This window comes from Glycine soja, chromosome 12 (assembly GCF_004193775.1).
Source record: "Glycine soja cultivar W05 chromosome 12, ASM419377v2, whole genome shotgun sequence".
Taxonomy (NCBI): Eukaryota; Viridiplantae; Streptophyta; class Magnoliopsida; order Fabales; family Fabaceae; genus Glycine; species Glycine soja.
This window is the reverse complement of record NC_041013.1, coordinates 2,167,131-2,182,327: the sequence shown is the minus strand read 5'-3', so window position 1 is coordinate 2,182,327 and position 15,197 is coordinate 2,167,131. Positions and strand designations below refer to the sequence as shown.

Here is a 15,197-nt window from a genome sequence, read left to right as displayed (position 1 = left end):
TTTATTTTATTTTTTACCTTTTTCTTGTGAAGGGATGAAGTCTGTTAAAAATCATAATATTTTCTCGGTTTCATGATGAATTAATAATTTGATCTCCTGATTTAAATAAAATTGATAATTTTTAATAAATTTGACTCCATCACAAAGGGTTTAAAAGAGAGTATTGGCAAACTAGCACTCCTCACGTATGTAAATGCGTGCCGTGGCATGTGATGTTGTCACGTACGTAGGGTGAAGTGAGGAGACGTGGCCTGTTAGTAACGTATAACATGCGTTTTCCCGTGCGGTGTAAGAGTTGCGTACTGTTTGCACATGGCAACCTGTGGTTGGCCTTATTTACAAGAAAAAACGTGAGGTTCTTATTCTCTTAATTGCACAACACCCTTTAATATCCACAGTCCCACTTCTTCTTAGTTTATCTCTTTCATACTCTCACGTCATTATATTAAGCTAGCTTTGCTAATATTGGACCCTTCTTCAACCCCAAAAATATAAAAAACTAAAAAAACATCAACCGAAGGGGTCATTTCTCCCAATCCGTTTCTGTTTCTGTCTTCCAGGAACACTGTCAGGTTTGCTCTCTACATGTACTGAACATGTTCATTAATACAGTTACTGATAATTTACCGCATGTATGTATGGTTTTGTTTTATGTTTACACAGAACAGCTTATTAGCGAAATAATATTTCTGCATGATTTTGATCATAAAGAGTATAAATATCTATTTTGTGGCATTCTGTTATGTAGTTACTTTAGTTTGCACTATAGTTCTATTATCTTCCTTTGTAATTTAATAACCAGCTTTTTAAGCTGGTAGCTAGTTTTTCCGCTATTTTTTTTTAAAACATAGTCTTGGTCTTAAAGTAGAATTTGGGAAAAGCATATGATGATCTCTTTGATGTACTCCTTGCATGGAGTTAGGAAGGTTAGTTAACTAAATTCATGCTTCTAAGCTTATCTATTTGAAAATTGTAAATGATCAGGCATCAGAGTAATAATTGTCTCAATCTATTTATTATCCGTGGCCTTTTTGTTTCCATAATTGTTAATTGGTCTTATCAAATTATGTTATTGCTTGATGATTCTTGTGGCCTACTTTTCAAATGCCCATTTTGTCTTTTATCAACAAAAAAGAAGAAAAAACAAGTCCGTGTTGGGCTGAGATTTGAGAACAATATGTCTATTTTTGTTTTTTGGCTGCTAACAGTGTTTTCCACTTTCCGTGCATATTTTGAATGACAGTGAGTGAAGGATACGATGAACATCATGTCTACCCACCAGTGTAGTTGGCCTGTGAGAATTCAGGATCATCCTGACAAAGGAAGTATTAATAGGGCTCCATTTTCCAGAGGATCAGACTTCCTTAATGTTGGATACCATACTCAAAAATATGGTCATAGTGCCAGAAAATGTAGGCCCATTTTTTCCAGTTCAGTGAGCAACAGTACGGATCCTTCAGATTCAGATAACACTGATAAGAAAAAACCTCAGAATGGTGAAATGGGAGGAGTATGTTCAATTCTCAGTTTCCTATTGCTTGATCAATTTATATTTATGTCAAAGTGATTTTCCAACTGGATTATTATTTATTAAGTATTAACTTTCCATTGCTGTGCTTACCTCTGAGTCTGGGTTCTTTGAAATATTCATCAGGTGAATAGTGAAATGCTTAGAGAGAGTCTCGAGAAAATAGTTGGAAAAGATGATTCCACGTTTAGTGGATTTGACCTTGCTACCCTTATCAGGAACAAATATGGGAGGTCTTATGATGTTCAGTTGATAAAGAAGGTTAGTTTTTAAACAAGTGGGTTATATGCGAGATTTACTTGCCCTGAATTCTACATGACTAATTCAGCCCATATAATATCTGGCTAGTTTGTTCCAAAGTATAATTATTGAGAAATGAGGTTTCTTCTGGCATAGAAAATTGTACATTTCTGTTTCTTCTGTCATAGAATTTCCATTTTTCAGCTGATATATCTTCTTGTCAAGTCTATCCAGATTGCATTTGTTGATCAGGCATATACTTTGAAATACTGAAGCATACATGCTGTTGTTCATAGACATGCAAATGGTGATCAAATCAACAGTGCACATTGACATGCTTGTGGTTGAAAAAATTCTGATAGTAAAGAGATCAACGTTGTAATTAATAATTATATCCTGCAGTATGCTATTAAAAAATTAGGTTTATTCCATCCCACCTCCCTTAGGGTGGGATATAGGAAATTATATTGAAAGAGTTGGAAATGCTTAGCTGCCATTTATAGACCAATATTTTTCAAAAAGTTTCTAGCATCCTTGTTCTTGAATGTTGTTGCATTATCTGTTTCCTTGAATATAACTTGAAACTTCATCAGTCTGATGCTTGTTCCCTATTTTCACATTTTACTTACGAAGTCCTTGGAGCATTATATCAGCTCCATGGTGTGTGCTTGATTATTTGAAATTGGATAAATTGTTCAAGTAAGGCATTGTTTAATCTCATACTGTTAAACATAATCTGTGCTAGGAATTCATGGGAAGAAATCTCCTTGCGATGAATGTCATGTGGAAGTACATGGAGCAGGTATTAAAAATTCTGTGCTACATCTAGTATTTGCTTTGTATAATATAAATGATAAATGATTTGATTAGATTCCTTTCAAATGAAATGTACAATTTGTTGGACATTAAGAAAATAAAGGAAAATACTGGACACAATTTTTTTCTCTTAGAGTTTTTGCATAATGAGTTGATATTGTTATTGATTCTGTTGCATAAACGAATGGTCTCCTGCAATTTCACTTATCCAACAGCCACGCTTACAAATTCTGAGGGAATTATGTCAAGCTGGCAATGTTGCATTAATCAAAATGAAAACAGCTTATGCTTTCTGTCAGTTTAGAAAGGGAGAACAAAAGAAAAAGCAAAATGCAAAGGTTACTGTTTTCATAGATTGCATTGGTATGAAGAGTTTGTGTACCTAAACCATGCATTGGTTGTACTTTAAAGTACATGGTTATTAAAAGCATTTTGTACCACTATAGAATTGCTTGTATACATTGAAATTATCCATGTAATTGTATTTCAGTATCTCCAATATTTTTTTGCTATTAGAGATCCTTCCCATTGACCGAAGAAGAGTATATTTTGAGGCTTGATGATATTGCAAACAACTTAAAATGTTGGGGAGCTGTGTCTCATATTCGGAACAGCCTAGAAAAGTCGAAGGAACGACCTCGGATAGGGAAGGTATATGCTCTTCTGTCTTTTATATAATTATCTAGGTGCTGTTTTTAAACTTTGAAATTTGGTTACCTGATATGTGCTTCAACTCAATTTTCGATGTACTATTCAAATTTATGTTGAAGCCTGTTTCTTTCTTGGATAATATCATTAACGTAGAAAGAAGTGCATATCCAAAGGTGGATATATATATATATATATATATCCTTCTTAGAGAAGATAGAAGACAGAAGAACACAAATAAGAAAAACAACAAAACAATGACTGCTTAATGCAAAGCAGCATATATGTAAATTAAGACCCGGACTAGAATGAAAAATTCTGCAAGAAGTGTAATTTTGAACGGAGATTTTGATGTTTTATACCGACAGTAATCCTAGACATAAGCTGTGGCTGACAAGAAAAAAACAATGGTCCATGTACATTCTAATTTGTTGTTATTTGCTGCAGGCAGTAAGCATTTTTATAGATATGGATGAGTCGGGTGCTCGTTCCAACGAGTGGATCTACAAATAGAATGTGTTACTGATTTGAAATCTTAAAGTTAGTCACTGGTTTCCAGATAACAGTGAAGGAAAAGTCCATAGGCAGCAGGTCCACCACTTTTAGTGAATTTCGTTAGTTTGGAATTTATTACACTTGGATCTTAACATCTACAGAAGCTTTTCTGACGTTTCTGTTGGCAACTTGGCATCAGGCCTAGGCAACTATATTTTTGGTTCTGCCCTTCTTTTTTTCCTTTGTTCATATTGATGTAAAATGAGTTAATATAAGAAAAAGCATTCATATTAAATTTCTAACAAACTTTCTCTTCAAATTAGAGGAGACACTAATATTAAAGGTGTTGTCCTAAGTGCATGCACATTCCTCGTGGGAATTACTTGAAACATGAGAAAAATTTGAATCCTTTGCCAGCAAGTATGATTATAGCCAGCTGATGCTATAACTGCTTGGATAGAGAATACGATTTTTCAGTGTAGCTTTTATCAAAGTAGAAATTTCTTTCGATGCCAAAAGGAAGTTTTCAGGGCAAAACAATCAGATTAGATTACTCTCAAAATAATAGATTCCAATCCCAATCTATGTCCAGGTTTAAATAGCGTGAAATGTGAGAAACTATGTATTTTCCACCATTTTTATAGCATCATGTCGACTCCACCTTAAAAAGATATATGCCCGAGCAAATCGATAACTTTGTAATTTGGCCATAAATTATTTTGTGAGCATCAACTAAGGTAAGAATGTAGATGTTTACTTATCTACTTTCTCTTCAAGTTGGTATTTAAATATTCAAGTTCACAAATATAAATGCACAGAAGACAAACAACATATTCTACAAAAACTGAATTATGGCAAAAAAAAAACATAAGATCTATTTTAGTAAATGCAAGCTACAATTTACATGCTATCTAATTTATCTTTGCCTGCTTTCTTCTTTACAATAATTATAAGCCGACCTAACATTAGCATCTACACAAACAACCTCGTTGATACATTATAAACTTCTATCGCATGCTGTAAGGAGCCGGACCAGTCAATGTAATTCTTTACAATCAAAGATCAAGACTACAAAAGTTTCCTTTTTTTCTGGTGGAGGTAAAAGGAAAGAAAGAAAACCTATAATAAATCAATTTTAAGAGCTGCTATTTTGAATTGGCTGTGAGGGACACTGGTCCGCTGGTGAGTTTAAGATCTTCCTAAGAGAACGGTACTGCAGGCGGACATTCTCTCCGGTTTCAATAATCTTGAGCAAATACCTGCACAAAAGTTCACAATTAAATGAGAATTTTACTTTTTCACTCTTTTCCATCTCAAAGGGTTGCAAAGAATGTAAAAAAGTATGATAAGATACATCAGAGTGCATGCAAATATAAAAATAAAAAAAACATATAAACTACCAAATGCCACCCACAAAAACCCAATAACATAATAGTCTTAAATTTATGCATAATAGTACAGTGCTATTAAAACTAGACGGGATAGCAAGTTGACTCAATTTTAGAAAAACTTTCGGAAAAGTTGGAAAATAGAGTTGATTCACTTGATTGTGACAGTGTTTGCTTTCATGAGCATACAAGAACATGCTATAAATCACTCAAAGAGGATACCCTAAGGGACCTTTTGAGGTTGTTGCGAGTTTTTGGTTTTAAAAAAAAAACGCATTTGGAGCTAAAATGGTTTTTAACTCAATTTTAAAACATATTCTTTCAAAACCAAGAAAAAATTATTTATGAATTTGGTTTTAGTCTTAAAAAAAACACTCTCCTCACATTTAACAATGGTCCTTCCCTTGCCGCCACCCCCACCCACATTGGCACCACGACCAACATGGCCATCAACACCACCGCCACCGGCTCCACCACTACTACTGACATTACTACCACCAATACTGACACTGATACCATCACCATCACTACCACCATTGGAACAGCAGCCGCCATCGCCAACCACCACTACCGGCAAAACCGCTGTCATAACTGTCATTATAACCACCACCACACAAACACACCCTTAAACTAATTTTAATATGATAGGAAACTTTTAAAATAAGTTTATTTGAAACTAAAAATTAGACAAAAAAAAAAACTAAAACCAAATTTTAAAAACTATAAACTTGTTTTTAAAAATTTTGAAACTTACAACTAAAACACCCCAAATGGACCTATGTAAGTATATTATTCATAAACAAAGGGACTAGGAATGGTAATTTTGGTTGGAGATGAAGACAGCACAAAATCAGTGAAACCAAGCACACAGAAAACCTCTATATGGCCTTACCACATTCAAATGGGAAAATGCACCAAGGCATAAAAGAAGCTGACTAATGTGCATGGAAACAGAATTTTTATATTAATATTTCTACATTACGGGTAACTTATAACTCAAAATATAGAGTCTTAATGCAAATTTAACAAATCCATCCTTGATAACTCACCAGCCATTGAGACACTGAGATGTAATCACAGCTTCTTTCCCAACAAATTTTTCTGGTGTTCTCCTGTTGCCCTGTAGAAATTGGTTGTTCTTGATTCCGCTGACCATTGGATATATTAATTGCCAAAAAATTGAAAACGTAAAACCAAAAATGTTTACCTTAATAACAACTTTCTCATTTACCGAAAATGGATATTGTACGCCCCGCTGAAGTCCATCGGTAGCATTAAAATCTCCATTTTCCTGAAACATTTAAGTGCTAATATAAATAAATTTCTCTCCAGACATCTAAGTCCTTACAGTCTTGAACATTTTGTTTAATCAGAAAACATGTCCTAATTAGTTAATTATGACCTGTACACAACACTACTGATTTGCTACTCATGTCAACTGGTCAATCTCTTCATCAATATGTTTGATGGGTTTATGTAAGTCAGTTTATAAAATTATATTTTAAAACACAGATATATTCTCTTACACAGATGATAAGAAGAAAAGGCACAACAACAAAACCCAGGAAAGCAGAAACAAAAAGGAACACAAAAAACAGGAATTGACACCAGATACATAGCCACTCCTCCATGCCAAAGGCCACTCTTCTCACCCAAAACCTTACATGATTATTCCCCCATCATTCCACTCATGACTCTTCAATTCCTTTTTCCAGTTATCCAATCCGTTAGTCATTTCTCTCTCTCCTCCAACTGATTCTCCACTCATTGACTCTCTTTTTTCTCATCTTATTTCCATTCTTGTTCCTTTTCCTCTTCTTGTTCCCTCATATACCTACATGCCTTTTCTACTGTTATACCCACCTGTTTTTTTTTACTCTCCTTCCATAAACACAGGTGAATGGCACATCATAATCATTGTGATTGAATATAAAATAAATTCATTTTAATCATTGCCCATAAATCCCAAACTTTTCCTGTTCTACACATATTGAGGAACTTATTTTTAATAAAATATGAGTAAATTTAAATGCCCAAATTTTTTCCAGTTGTAAGATATAGGAACAACCATATTATCATTTATCAAATATATAGTCAAACATTGTTGTATTAGTATATCTTGATTTTTATATTGATGCTGCAGACAACTTCCAGGCATATTGTGGAAACTTTTGGGACCAGGATTTCCTGCAGTTGGGTATATGACTGCAAGGTCCTGAATTCATAATCCAAGGGCCCAAATATTTTTGAGCTCATATTTTATTAAATATTTAATATAAGGAAGAAAAAAAAAACAGTAGAGACTCTTCTTGCATTCTCTCTCTGACTGCAGGGTATCCAATTCCAAATTTTTGCCACCAATAGGAGTATAGGATATGCAAACAAGAAATATCTGCACAAAGATTGCACTATCTAATTGCTAGTGTTAAATTTCAAATCAAAATTTAGAGAAACTTAGTAAATAAAAGTATAGTAACAATTGTATCTCAAATCTGGAATTTCTGAATAAAAACAAAACGATGAGTTTTGTTTTTATGAAGTGGAACTAGCAAAAACTGGATAACACTTTTACCAAGTACATTTCTGTAACAGTCTAGGTAAATCATACTATTCACAGTCAACCTTAGATTCATCCTATTTCCTTATCATTATTGAAGAAATCTTTTACTAAAAATAGCCACTTAAAAAAGAAGCTGAATAAAACATTTCTGGAACATTCTTGGTAAATCATACTCTACGTGGTCAGCCTAAGCTGTCATGCTATCTCCTTATCACTGTTTAAGTAATCTTTGATTAAAAATAGCCACTATATATATTTGCCAATTGCACATTTAATGTATAGCTTCACATTTTTAATGTGAAGAGATAAAAAATGTTTCCTGCCACTATTTTCTCTTTGAACATTTGCTAATATTTTATAGAAAAAGCCAAAAAAATCACAGGCTACTTAAGTTATATACCCTATTCACTCTTCTCATTGAATCCATTTGGTCACCCATTTCTTTCCGCCGCTTTCGGAGAGCGGCATTACGAAATAACCTCCGATCGTCCTCATGCTTGACAGCGGCTGCTGCAGCTCTAAGAGCTGAAAAGGAAATCAAATTAATTGATGTCAGAAAAATAAATAAATAAAAAAACAACAAACCAAATGCATCAGAAAGATATAATAAGGCTGTGTATTTGTGTATATTGTGTAGATGGATGAAAGAGTGTTAAGCTATGAAGGAAATGGAAGATACCATGATTAGGGATCAAAGAACCAGTTTCAATTTCTGCATTGCAGAGAGTACATCTTGACTGTAACAGAAACAGTAACTGTAAGTATGATTCTTGTCTCTCCCCATCTAAAAGTTTAATACCATAAATAAAGTGGAAGGTAATAAAAATGAGACAACACAAATACAACCAAAATAAGAATACAAAATGCATGGAGGGCACAAATACCAAGAGAATAAGTTTAAATACACAGCAAATAAGGATATGGTACAATTTGATACTGGATTTAATTGTGAAATTCAAGGCATTAGCTAGCTTAAAGTTGTTAATATTTGGATATAGAAATTAAATGATAATATTTAGAAGACCAAATATTTTAGCAACACATACACCCAATCCCAAACACATGGAATAAACTCGGCCTCTCAAGCAGTCTCCTCTTGTGCATTGGTCAAGCCTACCGGTAATAATTTGGATATGGCTTGGAATTGAAACAGCTTACGAGACATCAACAACAGGAATGCTGTTACTTGCCATTTTTGTGGCAAAACTGCCACTGGTAGGATTACCCAAGCGCAGAAACATCAAATGGGATAGAGGAGATGTTGAGAGTTGTGCCAAGACTCCTCCTAATGTGAGAGAATTGCTCAAAGAAGCTTTTTGGAAGAAGCATTGATTGAGCTTCAAGCAAATAATGAGGAGGTCGGAGAGGCAGAAGAAATTTTCAATATTCTAAGAGGAAAAGGGGCTGTGGCATCAAGTGATCTAGCTGCTAACAAGAAAGCAAAAAAATATCAAAGGCCCCATGGATTTACTACTGCTCGTTTGTTTGTATTGGATGGATGGATGGATAGAATAAAACCATGATCAATTTCTTAGTAAATTGTCCAACTGGATCCATGTTTGTTAAGAGTGTTAATGCAACTCCTTACATGAGGACTGGAGAAAAATTATTTGAGTTGTTGGATAAGTTTGTTGAGGTTGGAGAAAAAAGGTTGTGCAAGTGGTCACAGATAGTGAAAGTAATTACATGTTGGCCGGTAAAAATTTTGATTCTTGATTATTTATTACTAGATAATTTTGATTATTACTTGTTAATGTTTTATACTCATTTCAATTTGTAAATTTTGGTCTTAGGTGAGATGTTGCAAGCCAAAAGACTGCACATGTTCTGGACTGTATCAATGTAACGTTAGAAGACAATGGAAAAATGGCAAGGGTCAAGAGGACTATCCAAAAGGGGATTAATCTTGTGGGCTACATTTATAATCACTCATTTGCATTGAATACTATGAGGAGGTTCACCAACAAATCGGAGTTTGTTAGATATGGAGTGACAAGGTTTGTCACAACCTTCCTCGCATTACAAAGATTGCATACTAAGAAAAACAACTTTATAAAGATGCTTAATTGATGAGTGGTTGAAGTCAAAGGCAGCCAAGGAAAATAAAGGGAAAAGAGCAACCGACACGGTGCACATGCCTAGTTTTTGGGCTCAAAATAGCAGTCTTTCTGCTATTGACTACTATGCTAGTAAGTTCTACTATGTCCGCCTTCAAATGCAAAAATATCACTTTATTCAGCAATGGGCTTTCATTTCTTAATGCAGAGATGTAACATAAAGAATCCTACTTACCGTTTCAATGACTCTCCTCAGCATGAGACCACCAAAAGAATGTCCACATGAGACAAGCATGGCATCTTCAAGGAATGTGCCACTGGTAAACAAAATTGAAAGAGGAAATGAAAATAGATATCAGAATTAAATTAAATCTTAGTACATCCTTAAGGGCATATTTTTCTTTTCTGATCATAATAAATGAAAAGGACACAAAATGAGCCAATATGCAAGTTAAAAAGAAAATCTCTAAATGCGAACAAAAGTACCAACAAAAAATCACCAATGTTGCATTAGACATTAAAAGAAAATTGCTGATGTGCCGAAAACCCACGACAATGTTCCAACTTCCAACTCAAGTTTTACTTAAGACAATCTATAGCTTCATCATGCAACATGGAAAAATTATGCTATTAAAGAATCCTTTCTCTTCTCCATATTACATTGTGAAATTTTACTCATTAAGATCAATATCATCATTTGTCTGGCAATTACAACTCTGTCTCCATATGAATGTCATAGACAATCATTTGGTACAATCAGTAGAATCTGAAGACATACATAATATAACAGCAGCTCTCTTCACAGAGTTATACATTCAGCAACACTTGCACAGACCAATAGCAGCAGAAAAAGAACAGAGCAATGAATTAGACAACCTCAAGGCATAGCACAATTTTTCTAAGGGATAAAGTAAGAACATGAACAGAGCAAAGATAATAGTTTATTTCCATGTACTTAAATCTATTGCATATGTTTTATAAAAGGGGGAAAAAAACATGGCATATGGAATTATGGATCACAATAAATAAAAGGAAATGTGCACTATATCAAGCATTTTCAGAATGTAAGATTTCAAAATAAAAGAACAAAAGAAAAAAGTATTCTCAATCTCAAGGCTTTGGGCATACAATGCTCTAATAGCATAGTGTTACTATCATGTATATCTGTAATTTCACTATGAACAATCCACTGCAAAAATTAGCATAATATTTTATGTATTTCCCAAAGCGTGAATTTATTAGTCTTTTACTTTTAATCAACTCCTGTCAGTCTTGTGTTATGGCAACTTCTTTTATTTTTTTAATTTTTGAAGAAACTTGAAAAGAATTATGTGAGACTGTTAATGACAAATCACATAGTATCAATAACATACTTCTCAAACAAAATGCTAAATCAGTTGGAGAGTTGAAGTTAAACTAAACTTACGATAAAGGATCTGATAGAACACTTCTTAATGATGGCTCCTTATTCACATTGTTTTGAGCAGCAGCCTGTGAATAAAAGAGTATAAGTTTCCACATACAACAAAGAATATTTTCTTAAAGGGAAATCGTAGAAGTATTACAAGAAGAGCCATTACTATTACAAGAGCTGTTATTAATGACAGGGAAACAAGAAAAAGACCATTATGATCTTCTGAATAGCTGGCCTCAATGGTTAACCAGACCCTCCAATGCCAACAAGCTTACAGACAAAAATACTACAGGCATAAACTTTTAATTATAAATAAGTGAAACAAGAGAGTCATAATCAAATTAGTTTAAAAGATCAATTCAGTCAGTAACTTGGTATAGGACACTGGACAGATTAACAAGCTAAGCTCTAAGGATTAGTCTGTACATAGCATCACGCCACAAGAGCTTAAATTCAGCTTTAGTTTCACAGCAGAATGCTAGCAAAAAGCTATCAAACATGGTCATTATCAACAGGGCAAGAGGCTCATCACTAATCCTCAATATTTCACCTAGTGTGCAGCAAATGAAAGTTTAAATGCAAAAAAAGTTTATTAGTTTCATTGTAATAATATCCGTGTCTTTTCAGGGGCAATACCACAATAGGAGGTAAGAAACAATATTACAAAAGAAAATGAAGTGTAAACATTGTTGATGATTAATTTTCTGTGAATTGTATTCTACTTTCCATTAGGATTCAGGATATTTTACATTAGAAAGAATCCTATTGAATGATTGAATCTATTTGGAGAGGAACTCCTGTGGCTTTTGCAGCAGGAAAGTTACAGTTGGCGAGAATATGAATGCTGAGATTTAAGCAGTTTGTAATTTTACAGATCTCTGATGAATTTGGGTTGGGTGAAGAAGAATGCGGTATTTTGAAAGGTGCCTCTTAGCACTTCCATTTCTCATGGTTAGGATCTTCTTTTGTTTGTCTGGTCATGATCAGTGTAGAAGACTTCCATAATGCATATCAAAAAATAAATATTAGGAGAAATAACTTACATCAGCATTATCACATCTGCTGCCTATCAGTTCTTCGGCAGCAAGGTCATCCATAAATTGGCTTACAGATATTCGAACATAACTTTGGGGAATAACATGGCCAGCTGCTGCAATTGGGGAACAATCTAATATAGCATTGCCCTGTGGCATGAGTCTATATGCAAGAGAAGTCCTACAGTCACAAAGCTCAAGAAAGTACCTAAATAAGTTCCTTGGAAATCTTATCAGTCATCACAAATACAAGACTTTTGTTAAAAAAATTATTTGGTACCTTCCTCCACCATTAGGACTCAGAAAATAATCAGGAGAAGCTCTATATGATGCAGCAGGACATAGGCCAGCAGTAGCATGGGTAAGTGCCTTGCCTGTTATGAGTAAAAGATCTCCAGGCACAGACCCACTGTCTGCCAGATACCAGCGACCACTGGGGTCACATACCTAGAGAAGAAAATATATTATTCATAAAAGTTGAAAGATAAATCAACTCAAAAGTCACCAAGCTTTAACAGACACTAAACAGAACTACTCAACAGGCTAGAAAATAATTATTGGACAATAGCACAAGACATTGTGAATTCTATGGGAGCTAAAGCTAATTGTTTTTTCTTCAGTGAACTAAGACACACTTGAACTCTACTTTTTCAATCCACATAAAACAATTAAAATGACACCTGAAGACCAGGAGTGTCTGAAGATATCAATGTCAACAATCCCTTCTCAACTTCACCATTCATGGGAGGCTTACCACCTCCAATGGCACCTCTTCCATTTTGCAAAGAAGCATGTGAGTAGGTCACAACAAGAACTGATGAAGACACCTCATTAGCAGGCAATGGAGCATCATCAAGCAAATGGTTAAAAACACTGCACAAAGCAACTGTTTTCTCATGAGCACACATGATCATAAAACTAGAAAGAAAAGAACAATCAGACAACACACAGTAACAAGACAGTTAAACTAAAAAGAAAGGCTCTCCTTCACAATACTCATTCCTTACTCGCTTCTAAGACGCAAATGCCTCGCAATGGCACTCAAGGCAGATCGAGACGCCTTTCCCATGCACTTAAAAATATCAGCCATGCAGGGGGGAGAAGAATCCCAATCCTCCAAAGCCCTGAAGCCAATAAAAAACAGTAACAGATCAAGGTAAGCCAAACATCATCCATCTCAAAACAGTAATTTTCCATCAAAACGCTAGGCTCTCCAAACTTATCAATAATAATAACTACTAGGACCTTGTATGGATAAACTTCTCCATAAACACTCGTAAGATAAGAAAAATAACAAGGTAAAGTGAATTAAGCTTGTAAAATGAATTAACTGCACTGGTAAAATGAATTGAGTTTCTCTAGTGTGCTAAAATCAACTTCTCCAAGAGCAACTAACTTTTACAGAAACTTCCTCATCTAATCTAACGTATTCAAACGCTAAAGTGCATAAGTTGATTTTAGCTTATGCAACAAGCTCAGCTCATTCAATCTTTTTATATTCTTCTACTAAGTGTGTGAGGTTGAATGGTTTATACCTTCCTGCTCTGTACATGTAAACCCCACGGCTACCCTTGCCAGAACCAAGGTGGGCCCTACTTCTGAAAAACAACCTCGCACCTTCCAAGCCGCATCGCATCAGAGCAGTGTCTTCGTTCCCCAATTCGATCAACGCAGCATTGTGCCGCAACAGAGACCCACACAGTGCCTCCATTGCTCTGAGATAGGGCCCCGCCGGTGCCCCTTCATAGGGGGCAATGTCCGAGAGCCGGACTCTGACCAGCGGACACGTCGGTACCGCCGTCAGAGCGGGCTCCACAGACGTAACCGGCACCGGATGCGAGGAGAGTGGGGATTGCCGGAGGGGCGGGACGACGGATAGCGGCGAGGAGAGCTGCGACTGGGCGGAGGGTGACCTAAGGGGAGTGGCGGCGGCGGCGGTTGTGGTGGAGGATTGGGGATTCTTGAGCTGAAATGGCACCAGTGCAGAGGGGTTCTGCTGTTGCTGTTGTTGCTGCTGCTGCTGTTGCATGATCGCTACCATCAATCATTCTGAACAAACGTCGGGAATATGACTGATGGAGGACTCGGTTAGGGTTTCTAAGTTCTTTGGGTTCTGTGATTCATTTTGATGGTGGCGCGCCATTCGTCCATGTTTTGTTTTGTTTTTTGCCTTTACTTATTGGGGTTGGAAGGCTACTATCTCTACCAGGGTTTTTTTTTCAGCAGGCAGCTGCAGAAGGGAAGATCCAATTCCCCTTTCTATAAAATTTAAACTATTGGGATATTTTATTTTGATAAATAAAAACAAGTAAAATCATAAATTTTATAGTATTTATTTGACATATAATTATCTGTTTCATGATGATAAATGATGTCATTAAGGTATATTTTTATTATTAATAATAAATAATTATTAAAACAACTTATATTTTTTTCTCTTAAAAAAACCTATATTTTTAAAGAGATATTAAACACGATCAGAATAATCTGAAATACAAAGTAAACTTATATTAATAATAAAATTAGATTTTGTTGCATTCACACAATCACATTATTGTAAACCATTAAATGAATATCATATGATTCATATTTTTTAAGTTAGACGTATGAGTTAAGATATGATTTATTTGATTTTTATTAGGAGATTATCATTATATGAATGCATCAAAATTTTGACGGCAAAAAAACGGGTCCATTAAAGATGCATCTAGTGTAATTTCAATATTTGAACCGTTCAAAACAGTCTTAAAATTGAACTGAGTTACCATGTTGTGTTAGGATATGCTCACCTCTATCAGAAATCATCTAATGCAAAAGGTTTGTAAAAAAAATTATAATCATTTTATGGTTTACACACTTTAAGTTTAGTCGTTTATCACTTTTTTTTATTGCAATTTCACATAAGAGTAATTTAATATAAAAATCTCAAATTCATAATTTTTGAAAAACTCTTTAAAGTGGATTAAGAGGACTTGATCAGGGAACAAAATTCCTTCCTTAAATCAATCCCTTATTTC

The 15,197-nt window shown here is 34.8% G+C and overlaps 2 protein-coding genes across 2 annotated transcripts; one reads left to right on the top strand and one right to left on the bottom strand.

Annotated features, from left to right (window-relative positions):
* Positions 1 to 415: 415 nt before the first annotated feature.
* LOC114379677 lies at positions 416 to 4,082 on the top strand. Its single transcript, XM_028338368.1, has 6 exons — positions 416 to 572; positions 1,244 to 1,510; positions 1,655 to 1,789; positions 2,514 to 2,570; positions 3,101 to 3,235; positions 3,680 to 4,082. The coding sequence occupies exons 2-6, from the start codon at positions 1,259 to 1,261 to the stop codon at positions 3,743 to 3,745; spliced, it is 645 nt and encodes a 214-aa protein (XP_028194169.1). The 5' UTR covers positions 416 to 572; positions 1,244 to 1,258; the 3' UTR covers positions 3,746 to 4,082.
* Positions 4,083 to 4,558: 476 nt separating this feature from the next.
* On the bottom strand, positions 4,559 to 14,429 carry LOC114379676. The gene is made up of 12 exons (XM_028338367.1): positions 13,716 to 14,429; positions 13,188 to 13,304; positions 12,861 to 13,053; positions 12,461 to 12,627; positions 12,190 to 12,361; positions 11,159 to 11,223; positions 9,968 to 10,049; positions 8,355 to 8,412; positions 8,076 to 8,200; positions 6,323 to 6,406; positions 6,165 to 6,235; positions 4,559 to 4,986 (listed from the first exon to the last, which is right to left on the bottom strand). Exons 1-12 carry the CDS (start codon positions 14,219 to 14,221, stop codon positions 4,863 to 4,865), a joined length of 1,764 nt encoding a protein of 587 aa, XP_028194168.1. The 5' UTR covers positions 14,222 to 14,429; the 3' UTR covers positions 4,559 to 4,862.
* Positions 14,430 to 15,197: the final 768 nt, after the last annotated feature.